Source organism: Cyprinodon tularosa, unplaced genomic scaffold (assembly GCF_016077235.1).
Source record: "Cyprinodon tularosa strain WSP-4 unplaced genomic scaffold, ASM1607723v1 ctg151, whole genome shotgun sequence".
In the NCBI taxonomy this organism is placed as follows: Eukaryota; Metazoa; Chordata; class Actinopteri; order Cyprinodontiformes; family Cyprinodontidae; genus Cyprinodon; species Cyprinodon tularosa.
In genome coordinates, this window is record NW_024038343.1 from 618,033 (window position 1) to 632,923 (window position 14,891).

General features: G+C 42.1%; 1 protein-coding gene across 8 annotated transcripts in view; it reads right to left on the minus strand.

The window, feature by feature from the left end:
- LOC119779786 (thrombospondin type-1 domain-containing protein 7A) overlaps nt 1-14,891 on the minus strand; it is a 242,010-nt gene that overhangs the window by 14,739 nt on the left and 212,380 nt on the right. For all 8 annotated transcript variants that reach the window (XR_005280288.1, XR_005280289.1, XR_005280290.1 and 5 more), the window contains one exon: nt 10,032-10,130. Coding sequence is in view for 4 of the 8 variants with exons in the window: in XM_038279571.1 (XP_038135499.1) it covers nt 10,032-10,130 (99 nt within the window). In the remaining 4 variants the exon portion in view is untranslated. The remainder of the gene's footprint in view (nt 1-10,031; nt 10,131-14,891) is intronic.

Genomic DNA, 14,891 nt, shown 5'->3' on the forward strand with positions numbered 1-14,891 from the left:
TTGTAATCATCAAAATTAAACAAAATAAACATCTGAAATATATGAGTTTGTATGTAATGTATGAATATAATATACAAGTTTCACTTTTTAAATGGAATTACTGAAATCAATCTACTTTTTCATGATATTCTAATTTTATGACCAGCACCTGTAAATTTAGCTTCACCATCTATTATTCAAAAACACTATGAAAATGTGATTTCATCTTTTCCAACTAGTAGCTTCCTTAAAATACACAAAATATTTGATGTTTCCATTTCACATAACGGTATGACTTCAGTAAGTTAAGAAGATGACACAGATGGGGAATTTATTTCCTCTATATTTTGATAATCAACAGACAAAAGTTAGGAAATGCACAAATCCAGGTATTTTGAAGCATTAGAGCAAATAATCTTGGTCTATAAAACCGTTTTTAACTTTCTGTTATTGCTTTAAACCTTTAGCTAAATAAACACAGGAAACAACCTGTAGCAAGATTCTAAAAATGATTTAAATAAATGTTAAATCATCACCTGTTGATTTCATCCACTCAATTTAAACAAAATAAAATTTAGTTCTGGTAAAATTATCTAACTAATGAAATGTAATTTATTTGAAATAATTTATGCAGCAACTGTAAAACAAACTTTTGGGTTATACAGAAAAAGTTAGTCGTTTTAGTTGAATAATTGTATTGGAAAATTCAATGTAAATAAAAAATATATTCTCTATTTTAAAAATAAATATGATTTCCCAAAGATTTTGCCTGCAAAATACCTAAAGCTTATTGCAACAGATTTATTCCTTCATCTCATTTGTTCTGATGTCTTTGCTTAGAAGCACAACTGACCAAATGTTCGAGTCAGATCATCAAAGGATCAATTCCACTGACACATTTCTAACTTTGTAATCCCTCAAGCTCGTTATCAACGTAACAGAAAGCCTACAAAGCCTGATAGCCTATAAAATTGTCTTCAAATCACCACAATAGGACTTCTTATATTTTTAGGTATTGTACCATTGAATCCATATGTAGAATTTGTATTGCTACTTGAGCATGAGTGTAAAGTGTTGAATGATAAATTGAAGGCATAACAGAAACTCTTAACTCATTAAGACCAAAGATGAAATAACTTCTGGGCACAAATATTTGCAGACATTCAATAATCCTATTTTTGGATTATATTTAGCTGGGATTAGCAGAAATAAAAAAGTACAACTGGTTTAGGATGGTTCAGTGGTTCTGGAGGGCTGATATCATGTATGCTGGAAACTTTCTTTACTTTAATTAGATTTCTGGTACATTAACAGTTTCCTTCTGAACTTAGTGAAAAATGTGTCCATTTGGTAGGGGACCAAATGCTAAAACTTTATCAGCAGCGCCCCCTGCATGTGGCGCCCTCTGCTGGACCAGATACAAATTTGCAGAATTAAAAAAACTTAAATGTATGTATTATGAAATGCAATCTTTATACATAGTCAACATTTCCCTCCAAGAGACAATAAAATTAAAGCTCAATAGTTATAATTCTTTGCCATGATCTGCCCTGCTCTTACTGTTTTGACCATGGTTATGCAATGGTTAGCGCTCTGGAAGAACATCGGGCTCAGTCGTGATGTGTTACACTTTTCAATGATTTAAAGCTGTTCCTACAGGAACAGCTTTATGAAAATGAAGGAAGTAGGAGGAAGAAAAATAGGCCTAATGCTGAGGTATGTAGACTAAATAGATTTAGCAAAAATGGTATTCCACTCAGCTAGCAGCATCAACAATGCTGTGAAAACATGCCGCGTCACAGCTGTTGATCCTACCATGCATAGACTATCACTAGATGTTTAAATGATACATAAAACAGTCTCCTAACTTTTGACAATTAAATTTTCCTTTGAATCGTGTCCAGATGAGACCACGCCCGCTGACGGGCCAGGTTATAGGGTGTGGGCCCTGAACCAGCCTCCTACTGTACAGTAAATATATGGCCAATGTAGCAGTGTGATGTTATTACACTAGATTGTAAAAAGAGAAGCTATTCCGGTAGGAAACTTCCAGCTTTTATTTTGAAAAGTCGGCAAATCCATTGCGGAACAGCAGGTAACTTCCTGTTTCAGAATTATTATTTTTATTAAAATTGAATGTTTTGTGAATGAAAATGCAAATTATCATCTTTACTGTTGAACATATGGAGTTCATAGAATATTGTTTCGAGTGTTAGTTTAGCATTTAAAAAAAAAAGACAAGTTAACGGGTGATACCATTATAGTTGTTAAGGGTTTTTCCACGCTCTCGGTCGCGCTCTTTCTGTTCAGATTCCGTGGGAGAAGGAGCTGTGGAGCACTGTGACAACAAAGCCTGTTCTGAAATACTATTTCTATTTGAATGCAGGAGCATTAAAAGTATCATCGGATCAGCTGTTGTCCGGCTATTATTTCTCAAAAAGACACAACGCAGATTCAACTACGCTACAAAACTGGTGCCGTGACCCGTCGTCTGGTCAGCTGAAGCAGACCACCGGTGCTGCTGAACGACGTCGTCTGGTTCCACCTGCGCCTTGGAGACGTTGGCAACAGTGAGGTCTATCCATGGAGGGTCAGAATGTGAATGAACTGTCAATCCCTAGTCATGGGGAATTATCCATGGGTAGGGGCAGAGGGGTTTTGCGGCTAGCTGCTGCTATGCAGTCTACTCCAGAAAATCCAGGGGTTCTGGGCTCAAAACCTTTTGGGTCTGGGAGGGAAAAGGGGTTTGACGACCTGACAAATCAAACTTTTAGTTTTGCTCCAGGCTCGAGCCCAGTGACTCTTTCGCCCTCGCACATGTTTTCACCTGATGGGGAAGCTGCCTCTGCTCAATTGACTGATCTACTCAGATCCATTGGGTCAGAAATAGGAGAGTCCATCAAAATGTCCTTGATGCAGAATGCTGCTTCGGAGTCTCCAACCGTCTCGACTCCGGATCACATCAGGAACTCTTCTCAGTCATTTCAAGGTTACACTACTGTTATTGATGCATCAAAACTTAATCTTGTGTTACGCTCTGATGTTGATGTTCCACCTTATTTCAGGGGTGACAAATCTGATAAATGTTCTGTTTTTGAGTGGGAAGATCTCATGCAGGCCTACCTTAGACAGAAATCTTCCACCAATGCTGAACAGGTTGAAGTGGTTATGAACAGATTGATGGGGAGGGCAAGAGATATCACTAAAGTTTGGATGCGTAGTAATGCAAAAGCTACTGACGTTTCTGTTATCTTTAGCATCCTCAGGCAACATTTTAGTGACACCGTCCACTCAGATCTGCCTCTAGCTGACTTCTATGCTACCACACCATACACAAACGAGGGACCTCTTGATTACTGGATACGGCTTAACAAAGCCGCAGAGGTTGCTGAAAGGTGCTTGGGTAGTAAGGGGGAATCAATGACTGACCTGAGTTCCCATCTGGTGCTCATGTTTATTCGCCATTGTCCGGACAGAGAGCTGGCGTTGGTTTTTAAAACCAAGCCTTCTCGCGACTGGACAGCTAGTGAAGTGCAAGACCACTTGGATGAGTATCTGAGAGACCATATGGTTGGTCGGAGCCGTGGGAATCGGAAAGTGGCGATTACCGAGCTTTCACACGAGAAGGTGGCTGTCAATGAACAAACTGTGTTGCCCACTTCTAAATGTGTTCCAGAGCAAGAGTGTTCCAAAGCAGTCCTTGAAAACACCACAATGGACAGGGTCTTGAGTCTGCTGGAGACTGCTCTGGTCAGTAACACACAGGCTATAAACTACAGGTCCAATAAGCAGATCTCTAGACGCTCACGAGAATGTCAGGTTTGTGGCAACTTGCAACATGACACTAGATCACACTGTAGGATGCACAGATTATGCTTTCGATGCTTCTCTCCAGAGCACATCAGTGTTCACTGCACTCAGACTCAAAAAAAACCTCAAACACACCCGATTGGTCAGCGACAGACTGATTCACCTCAGGAAAACTAGATGGCCCTCATTTAGCGGGGGATGGTGTGGGCCTCTGTAGTGTTTCCCCCAATTTTGATGATGACATTCAGACTGTATACATGGTGGCTTGTAACACAGTAACTAATGATAAAACTGTCATTTTCCAAAATGTGGCAAAACTGCCTATCGGTGACGACCTGTTTTTCACTACGGTGCTAGTTGGCAACAAGATTGCGCTGCGGGGGATGTTAGATAGTGGGTCTATGGCTACATCTGTACGTGCAGACATGATCCCTCAGCTACGTAAGGCAGGAGTGGTGATGGGAGATGTAATCCCTCCCAATGACATTGTTCTTGTTGGGTGTGGTGGCAAGCAGACCGTTCCGATTGGCATATGTGAACTGAAACTTAAGCTGTTTGGGTTTGATTATGTTGTCCCAGTCTTGGTGGTCGACGGTCAGGCTGATGAGCTCATTGTTGGCACAAATGTGATGAAACCGCTCATAAAACAGTTTAAGTCTGATGAGGCTTATTGGAGGATACTGAGTAAACCTGACTCCACCTGTTTGGATGAGAATAGTCAGTTTGTCAGATTTTTGGCCAATCTTGACAGGTGGAGGGGAGAGGAAATCCCAGAAAAAGTTGGGACCGTCAAACTGAAGAAGGCCGTGACTCTTGAACCTATGATGGAGCATGTTGTGTGGGGCCGCCTTCCACCTAAGACTGAACTCTCTGTGGGGAGTACTGTTGTTGTTGAACCGAGCACATCACGCTGCGTGCACCGTAGTGTGATGGTCGGCAGAGTAGTGACTCCACTTTGGGGAGGTGGGTGGCTTCCTGTGAAGATCATCAATCCTACTATGTCGCCGATTGTGTTGAGACGGAACGCTAAGGTAGCTGATGTGTATCCATGCATTGCCTTGGAGGATTTTGATGGTGGTATGGAGGGGAGGATACACCAGAATGTGGGTAGAGTGGGCAGTTCCCATGGCAGCCTTACAGTTGAGTCAAGTTACAGTGTTGATACCACAGGTGGATCTGGCAAATTGGCTGATTTGGGGCTACAGGATCTGTCTGTCGGTGACTGTGAAGTCTCCGATCATTGGAGAGAGAAGCTGACTGATTTAGTCGTACAGTATGAAGATGTGTTTTCGAGACATCACTTGGACTGCGGCAAGGCTGCTGAATTCTGCCATCGCATCAGACTTACCGATGAACGCCCTTTTCGTCTGCCTTATCGTAGGCTTTCTCCTGCTCACTACCAAAAGTTGAGAGAGACTTTAGATGACATGGAAGAGCGTGAAATTATCAGGAAGTCGAGTAGTGAGTATGCTTCTCCGCTCGTTCTTTGCTGGAAGAAAAATGGTGACTTGAGGCTGTGTACGGACTTCAGATGGTTGAACGCCCGTACAGTCAAGGATGCACACCCTTTACCGCATCAAGCTGACATCCTTGCAGCGTTAGGAGGTAACGCATTCTTTAGCTCAATGGACTTGACTTCGGGATATTACAATGTCCCTCTTCATGAGGATGATAAGAAATACACTGCTTTCTCCTCTCCTCTCGGACTGCATGAGTATAACCGCATGCCACAGGGTCTGTGTAACAGCCCTGCTACTTTCATGCGAATGATGCTCACGATTTTTGGTGACCAGAACTTTTTAAGCCTTCTTTGTTACTTGGACGATCTGCTGGTTTTTGGCAAGACTGAGGAGGAAAGCCTGCAGAGACTGGAGATGGTGTTTCGGCGGTTAAGAGAACATAACCTGAAGCTGTCTCCATCCAAGTGTCAGTTTTTGAGAAAGTCAGTCAAGTTCTTGGGTCACATTGTTACAAGAGACGGAATTGCAACAGATCCAGATAAAGTGCAGGCAATCGTAGGTGTGTCAGAAGCGGATCTTATGGAACCTGATGGCACCACGCCTTCTTCTAGGAAAATTCGTTCTTTTCTTGGAATGGTGGTGTATTATCAGCATTACATTGAGAACTGCTCTGTGATTGCCAAGCCATTATTCCAACTGACTACTGGGGCTTCCAAGCCACGGAGGGGAAAGGGCCGAAAGAAGCAAGCTTCATCGCGTAAGCTTGTCGCGGCTGACTGGACCCCGGAATGCAGCGAAGCATTTAAGACTTTGAAAGCTGCTTTGACCGAGCAGGTTCTTCTTGCCCACCCCGATTTTACAAAGCCTTTCCTGCTCTCTGTTGATGCGTCATCTTCTGGATTAGGAGCTGTGTTGTCACAGGTTCAAGGTGGCCAAACCATTGCCAGGCCCATTGCATTTGCAAGTAAGTCTTTGAATCATGCGCAGTCCAAATACCCGGCTCATAGGCTCGAGTTCCTCGCCATGAAATGGGCTATCCATGATAAGTTTAGTCATTGGCTGCGTGGACATAAGTTTACTGTTTGGACTGACAACAATCCTCTGAAGTACATTCTTACCAAGCCAAGGCTGGACGCTTGCGAACAGAGATGGGTGGCCAAACTGGCCCCCTTTGATTTTGACATTCAATACATTCCAGGTCCGCGAAATGTTGTGGCAGACGCATTGAGCAGGGAACCATTTGCTCAGCAAAAGATGATGCACCGGTTGACAAGGACTCCATATGACACTTTGTTAGGGGAGGCCAGAGGTTTGCTGGTGGAAGATGTTCAGAACATGTTTCGCCTTTCTCGGGAAGAGTCTGTGGATGAGAAGCAGAAACTCTCTCCTTTGACTCAGGACTCTGCCACAGGCAGTTTGGACCTTGAGGACAACGGTGGGAGAGTTTCTCATGATGAGGTGTCAGCCTTATTCAAGTCTCACCGTTGTTGGAGTGAAGGTGCAAAAATGAGGGCAACCTGCTACACCCAACAGTTGGAGGAACTGTTGCCAGTGGGGCAGAGCCCACTGCCTGTCCTCACTCATGAGGAGTTGTATGATAAGCAGTGTCAGGATCCTGTGGTCAGCCGGGTTTCTTTTTATGTAAACAGGGGACGTCGACCATCCCGCCGTGAGCGTGTTCATGAATCACGGGAGACAAATCGTACATTGCGACAGTGGGGTAAACTCACGACCCGGCTGGGTGTGTTGTACCGCATTTCTAAACATGTGGTGAGCAAGAAGAAAGTGTTCCAATATCTGGTACCAGTTGCGTTGAGAGGTCAGGTGTTGAAAGGGGTGCATGATGATGCAGGCCATCAAGGTCAGCAGCGTACACTCTGGCTGGCCAGACAACGTTTTTACTGGGATTCGATGGAACACGATGTCAAGGAATATGTGAGTCATTGCAAGAGATGTGTTTTGAGCAAAGCACCCGAACCTGAGGCCAGGGCTCCACTTGTTTCTGTTGTCACATCAGCACCACTAGAATTGGTTTGTATTGACTTCTGGTCAGCAGAGGATGTCAATAACAAGTCCGTCGACGTTCTAGTGGTGACAGACCATTTTACCAAGCTCGCATGTGCTTACCCATGTCCAAATCAGTCTGCCAAGTCAGTGGCTCGCGTGTTATGGAATAATTTCTTTTCCATATACGGGTTTCCAGCTTGTATTCACTCTGACAGAGGGGCTAATTTCGAGAGTTCCCTCATTGCCGAGCTACTCCAGATGGCTGGTGTTCGTAAGAGCCGTACAACCCCGTATCATCCTGCGGGAAATGGCCAGGCTGAACGTCTAAACCGGACTTTGGGTAGCATGATCCGTGCTTTGCCTCCTCGGGCAAAGGACAAATGGCCTCAGATGCTGAACATACTGACTTTTGCCTATAATTGCACGGTACACGAAACAACAGGTTTTCCGCCGTTCTTTTTAATGTTCGGGCGAACTCCTAGGTTACCCGTTGATGTGATGTTTGGAAGTGTTCTCTTAGATGGAGAGACTGCCGACATGGACAAATATGTTCAGTCATTGGGCACGGACCTCAGGAAAGCAATGATCTTGGCTCAGCGGCATGCTGAGAAGCAGCAATCGAGACAAGCTGAGGTGTATAACCGAAAGATTAAAGGACATTCTTTGGAGAAGGGGGACAGAGTTTTGATGGCTAACAAAGGGGAACGAGGGAAAAGAAAATTGGCTGATCGTTGGAAGGATACAGTTTACATTGTGGTCCATAAGAACAGTGAACTGAACACCTATGTCATCCGCCATCCTGTTACGGGACGAGTTAGGACAGTTCATAGGAATCTGATCATGCCTGTAAACTTTTTGCCATTGCCATCATGGGATGACTCTGTGTCTCAGGCTTCCTTTTCAAACACAGTTTCAGAAGGCGGGTTGTCGGATGATGTGGTTCCAGGTGAGCAGGACAGTGATGCTCGAACGGCTCACTGGGTTTCCTCCCTTCCTGAGTCTAGTGTGGTGATGACTACAGGTGGAGCGACAGTAGCTAGTGAATCTGAAGTGATTGGAGGGGATGGTGGTAGTGTTCAAGGTGGAGGGACCCTGTCTGTCTGTGGGGACCAGAGGAGCGGGGTGGATCATGGGTCGGAGAGCTCACACGGTGAGGATAACAGTAGTGACCGGCTGGTAGACTCTGTAAGCATGGGCTTACACCCAAGTGACACTATAGGTTTAGCCAAGGCCATTAGTGGCTCACAAGTGTCTAGATGTGACTCAGTCGTTACAGTTGTACCTTCAGGGATTCCTTCGGTTGTTCAAGGGGAAGGGATACGGACAAGACTGGGTAGACTTATCAAGCCTGTTAACAGGTTGATTCAGACAATGTCCACACAACGAGTTAAGATTTTGTCATAGATCATTTAAGGGTCATTTATTTCGGTATATGTGTGATTTATTTATTTATTTTTTTTTCATTGGGACTTCTTTCACTGGGGTTTGGCCATAATTTTATTTAGGTTGTCCATTGTATTGGACACATTTGGGTGATTTTGGGTGTACTCTAAGATAGATGTGTACATGGCATGTCTTCTGCGGTGAGGTGGGGACTTAGCTACCCCTCGTCTCTCCTAATTCTTCATTGAATAGCTCTTTGCTGGTCGACCATTTTGGTCTTGTATGGGAGGGTATACTTGGGTTACATGTATTGTTATGGTCAGATTTGTAAGTTTTTTTTTGGTTGTTTGTTTGTTTGTTTATTTTCTGTTTGGTTCGTTTTTGTTTTTCTTTGTTATTTGGGTAACATGCCCGCAATCTAGTGTAAAACAGTGGGGGTGAATGTAGCAGTGTGATGTTATTACACTAGATTGTAAAAAGAGAAGCTATTCCGGTAGGAAACTTCCAGCTTTTATTTTGAAAAGTCGGCAAATCCATTGCGGAACAGCAGGTAACTTCCTGTTTCAGAATTATTATTTTTATTAAAATTGAATGTTTTGTGAATGAAAATGCAAATTATCATCTTTACTGTTGAACATATGGAGTTCATAGAATATTGTTTCGAGTGTTAGTTTAGCATTTAAAAAAAAAAGACAAGTTAACGGGTGATACCATTATAGTTGTTAAGGGTTTTTCCACGCTCTCGGTCGCGCTCTTTCTGTTCAGATTCCGTGGGAGAAGGAGCTGTGGAGCACTGTGACAACAAAGCCTGTTCTGAAATACTATTTCTATTTGAATGCAGGAGCATTAAAAGTATCATCGGATCAGCTGTTGTCCGGCTATTATTTCTCAAAAAGACACAACGCAGATTCAACTACGCTACACCAAGAACATTCTTTCTTCCAAAAAATGTTTGCAAGCACATACAGCTTTATTCTCAAGATACATCAAATATTTTCCTCTTATTGGATTATTTTCTTCTGATTATTCACAGAATTAGGGAAGTACCTCTACCAGTCATTCCTTCAAAATGGTTATGCCTATGACAGGGGACTATAATTAAACAAATGTAATATTTTGCTCAAATCTCACTATTTTCTTTAACTAATAAAATAATCAGCTTATATTCTAAATATATATGCAAGGTATAGTGTTGTCGGAAGCAATAGTGATACTTATAACAATGTTATGCAATCGGTTTTATTCTTTATATTTCTAGTTTGTAGAGTTATAGCCATTGCATATGTGTGAAGAATTTTGACACAATTGTCTAAACTGATAAAACTTATAAAATAAAACTGCCCCAGTTGATTGCAAATGAATATTTCTAAATGTATAAAACCAATATCGTACCGGTGACATTTAGTCCATCTGAGCGTTGGCACCAGATAAAGGGACGGCTGGAGTTTGGACGAATGCTGCTGAACCACTTGTACTCGAAACATTCTCCTCCTGCAGACAGAACACAGACAAAGTCAGCATCGATAACCACAGCACAGTTAGAGTTGGAGTGTGGAGTGGAGACCATTAATCACATGTGTGACAGATTAATAAAGCAGCTGCTTCATTAATCTGTTATTTTACATAATAAGCTGCTGTCACATATTGTCCAGTTAAAGTTTTTAATCTTGACTGAGAGCCTTTGCTTAATAACTTTCTATCAATGCTATTATAACTTTATCAATATCTCCATCAAGCCAGGAAATGACTGTATTTCCCTCTGGAGTCCTGAGTAACCAATCATAATTGCAGCCAATTCAGCTGCGTAAATGAACAATTTAGCTTTGAACAAAAGAAGGATCTCCTCTCTGCAGGCCAGGCTACAGTTGCCGTGACTATCTGCTGCTTTCACAGGACGATTTTTCAGCAGCTGACACGACTTCATTCTTAATGTTCATCCCTTTTCAAATGTCTTTAATTTGTTTTCTTGCTCTGCAGCTGAAGTTGTTTTTCAGATGTGTGAAGCTATCACTGATCTCAGCTGACACCTCCCACCATCTTTTACCAACAGATTAGAGATTTACTGAGACACAAACATTTATTTTAGACTAAGAGTACACATTATTTCCAGTGGCAGAAAAAAAATAAGTGAGAGGCTCTTAAAGGCTAAAAAATCTAAATGATGATAATTTTAGACCACAAATCACTTGACTTGAAGATTGAACTTTTACGCCATAGTTCCCAGCTGTACAGAGTGCAAAGTCCCAGCAGCAGAAAGTCCCAAGCGAAGACCCAACTCAGACCTTCTTAGCACTAAAATCTGTGTCAGAACAGGTAAGATGTTGGTGTTTTTTAGAAGAAATGTAAAGATTTTTGTTAAATAGAATTAATTTTTTAACAGCCACCATTCTTAATGTCTGCAAACATTATATCCTATGTCAAAAAGTGTTATCTTTTCACTGATGAATATTTAGCATTTTTAGCAGCATCAGGTTTGTTTATTTTCTTCTATTTTTGATCAGAAAAAATATATCATGAAGGAAATGGAATATTTGATCTAAGCTGGATCTTCTGTTGGTTTTAAAATCTTTAATTCTTGGCTTTTTTTATTGTCTTATTTTTGTGTGTAGTCTGTAGTGTCTTTATTTTATATTTCTTCCAGCTATCAGTTTATCTGCTTAAAGTTGTGTGCAAGGAAATAGTCTGATCTATTCCTTATATTGTATTGACCGCAGATCCATGGCATAGTAGGAATTGATGTACGGTAAAAGTATGGAAATGGAACATCTGTTTTTTTTTTTTTTTTCATGTGAGCATCCCATCAGTTCCCTTCTTTTGTCCGTCACCGCCCTCTTCCTTCTAACGCCCCCCACTCATCTTGGCAGGGCCTCTACTCCCCCCTCTGGGCCTTGAGTGAAGCTGTGAAATCAGGTCAGGATAGCAAAGGCTGCTTTGGAGCTGTGTACAGTAGCCAAGGAGAGAAGAGTGGAGGAGTTGGATGCCAGGGTTGGAGGAGGAGATGTGTGGGGGAGTGTGCTTTGCTCTGCAGACCTAAGCCATTGCAGCTGCATATGCTGATTCACAGCTCATCAACACTAAGAATCAGAGATCACAACAGTATTTGTGTAGCGTAAGCTCACTTTGGAGATCTGATCTACAAAGTCCCATCTGAAAAGGCACAAATTAACCCGACTTGCAGAGAGAAAACAAGGTGAAATCAATTCCACTTGTTCTGCTTATGTTGGGGCAGAGTACCAAAAGCTGCCCTGTGGATAGCACTGCTGCCTCCCGAAGAGGAAAATCTCTACCTGAATCCAGTCCTGAGCACAAATGGAGCATGTTTTTCCTTTGGGCTTCTACTGGTGTCCCAGATTCCTCCAACATCCAGGTTCAGAGAGAAGGAAAAGCCTGCAGGTGAATCCAAGTGTCTCTCTGCGTTTACCCTGTGATGCATTGACAAACCATCCCCTGCCTTCAACCTGTAATAACCTGCGACTGACTTCAGCTCACTACCAGAAGGCAGATTAAATTCTACAAAAGAAAACAGCAACTCTAGTCTTCAGCCATTAAATGTGTGCAACACATCTCTTGAATACTGGTTTCTTACATATCATTACAAAAACTTCTGTTGGCCATACTTGGTATACCTTAATGATGACAGAATACTGTGTATTTTAATGACTGCATGATTTTTTAAAAAGGACAGCAATGATAAAATTACAGTTAAAGTGCTTAATAAATGTTCAAGCAAATTATTTACTTGGTTTTCAAATATTTACAATGAAGTTCGAAACCCTGTAAATGTTTGGATAGCTAAGGTATGAGTGAACCAACTGATCGATAAACTTCTTGAATATTATTATCTTGAGTATTTTCTTAAATGTATCTTGTAGCAACCAAAAACTTTGATTTATTAGATAATTACTGCTTAACTGAAGGTAAAGGTAATTTTGTTTATGGATCTGGACTTTCTTCCTTCATCCATTTTGCTAATTTATCTGAAATTGAATGTAGAGCAGCTATGAAGGGAATTCTCCACCCCATTGCCTTTATGTGCAATTTAACAAAATTCTTTGCATTTGTATCAGTTGGACAACATTTTATTTATAAGGATCAGGAGAAAAGGAGCCGAGTACACATCACCCTATTTATATTTTATAAGTAAATCATTTTGAGACTCCACAAAAATGCACAATGTTGAGTAATCACTCAACAAAATGCAGTGAAGATAATAGCCGTAATTAGTAGCCTACTAAACTAGCCCCACCCGCCAGCGGCTCACATCATCTTTGCCTGTGAGTGGTCTAGCCTCGATCAATGCCCCAGGCCCTAGAACTGGCGGGCCAATCACAACGTAGAGATGTGTTTTTAATTTTTGCAGCCAAAGAGGGCGGGGTTTCAAGGGCGTGATGACAAAGCTGGAGAAAGCACAACAAGGAATATGGCAACAACTATTGAACATTTTTTATGCGACTCCGCTTTGGAATCAGTTTAGGAAGGATTAGACTTGGGGTTTTTCGTTGAAACATGAGCAGGAAGAGGCTCTACGCTCATTCATTTTTAGGAAGGATGTATTCGCCGTTTTACCAACAGGCTATTTTTCTCAATATTGATTGACAGCTGTCCCAGCAGGCACTGTGGCGGCAGCAGCAGCTTTCAATGGAGCGCTCCAATGAAAGTTAAAAGTCTCTTATGTTGTCCAATAAAAGTACATTTTAAAGGAATAGTACACCCAAAACATGATTAGCCTTCATTTTCTACTCCCCCCCATGCTGAACAGCACTCTGGAGTACTTTTTTGATATCTCAAATGCATCTGGAGATCTGGGAGGCTTCTTGCTGTCTGCTGACATTCAAATAATGGAGGTCTATGGTGACCGAGACAGAAAGGTCCATAAAAGTCCACAAAAAACGTTTCAATATTCCTCCATACTGCTCGTCCAATGTATTCCAAGTGTCCTGAGTGGGTAGCGTCCAGAATTTACTCGAAACGAAGTCATTTAGAATGTTTTTAGAGCATAAACAGTAGTGTACAGGATTTCCTGAAAGCGCGCACATGCACAATCACGACGCTACGGAAGCCGGCAGACCAAACCAGCGCATTCAGCTCGGCAAAGAACTCATGCTCTTCCTCAACACTGAAGTCCTCAGACATTTTTCTTTCGTTGTTTCTTTCTTTGCACAGGTAAACGGCACATTTCTTCTTCTACGCTTGCATTATTGGAAGAGCAGACGCTGAATGCGCACTTTCATCTGGTTTGGTCTGCCGGCTTCCGTAGCGTCGTGATCGCGCATGTGCGCGCTTTCAGGAAATCCTATACACTACTGTTTATGCTCTAACAACATTCTAAATGACTTCGTTTCGAGTAAATTCTGGATGCTACCCACTCAGGACACTTGGAATACATTGGACGAGCAGTATGGAGGAATATTGACACGTTTTTTGTGGACTTTTATGGACCTTTCTGTCTCGGGCACCATAGACCTCCATTATTTGAATGTCAGCAGACAGCAAGAAGCCTCCCAGATCTCCAGATGCATTTGAGATATCAAAAAAGTACTCCAGGGTGTTGTTCAGCATGGGGGTGAGTAGAAAATGAAGGCTAATCATGTTTTGGGTGTACTATTCCTTTAAGATCATTTGAGGCGAGAATTTTAAGCTTTAAAGCGTCACTATACGGCAACCAGCGGACCTCCGAGACTAACGGCAGCCAGGGCTAACCGCAGCACATCTGCAGCAGCCCTCTCTCGGCATAGACCTGTGTGAAGTACCGCTGGCTCTGATGAGATGACAATTTTTTTGTTTTATTTGCAAACTGCTCATTTGATTTGTATTTTTCAGACTGCGTTAATTATTATTTCCCCACTAAATGAAAAAAGTAATAATTCATTATCTAAATACTATTAATAACAGGAGGTGAAATGCAGCGCTAGACGACCGAGCATGTGGTGACGTCACGAGTATGCATATTTATGCTGCGTGCTCCCATTCTCACCAAGTCCAGAACTTCCTGTCTTCTATTTAAGAACATATATGGCAAGGACACAAGTCCGTACCGGCGTTCTACTGAATTGACATCAGCCATGGCCTTTGTTTACACTCCCCCACCAGCTTTCTGTCACGCTTCCTACATCACAGTCAGTTGCACTCATTGGTCAGAGCGTTGGCCAATAGGCACAGACATGGTTTGAAAAAGAAAGGGTTGTTCTCATCAACAATCTTCCGATGTCTCATTCATCGGGGCCAGACTAAATTACACATTTAATCTCACAT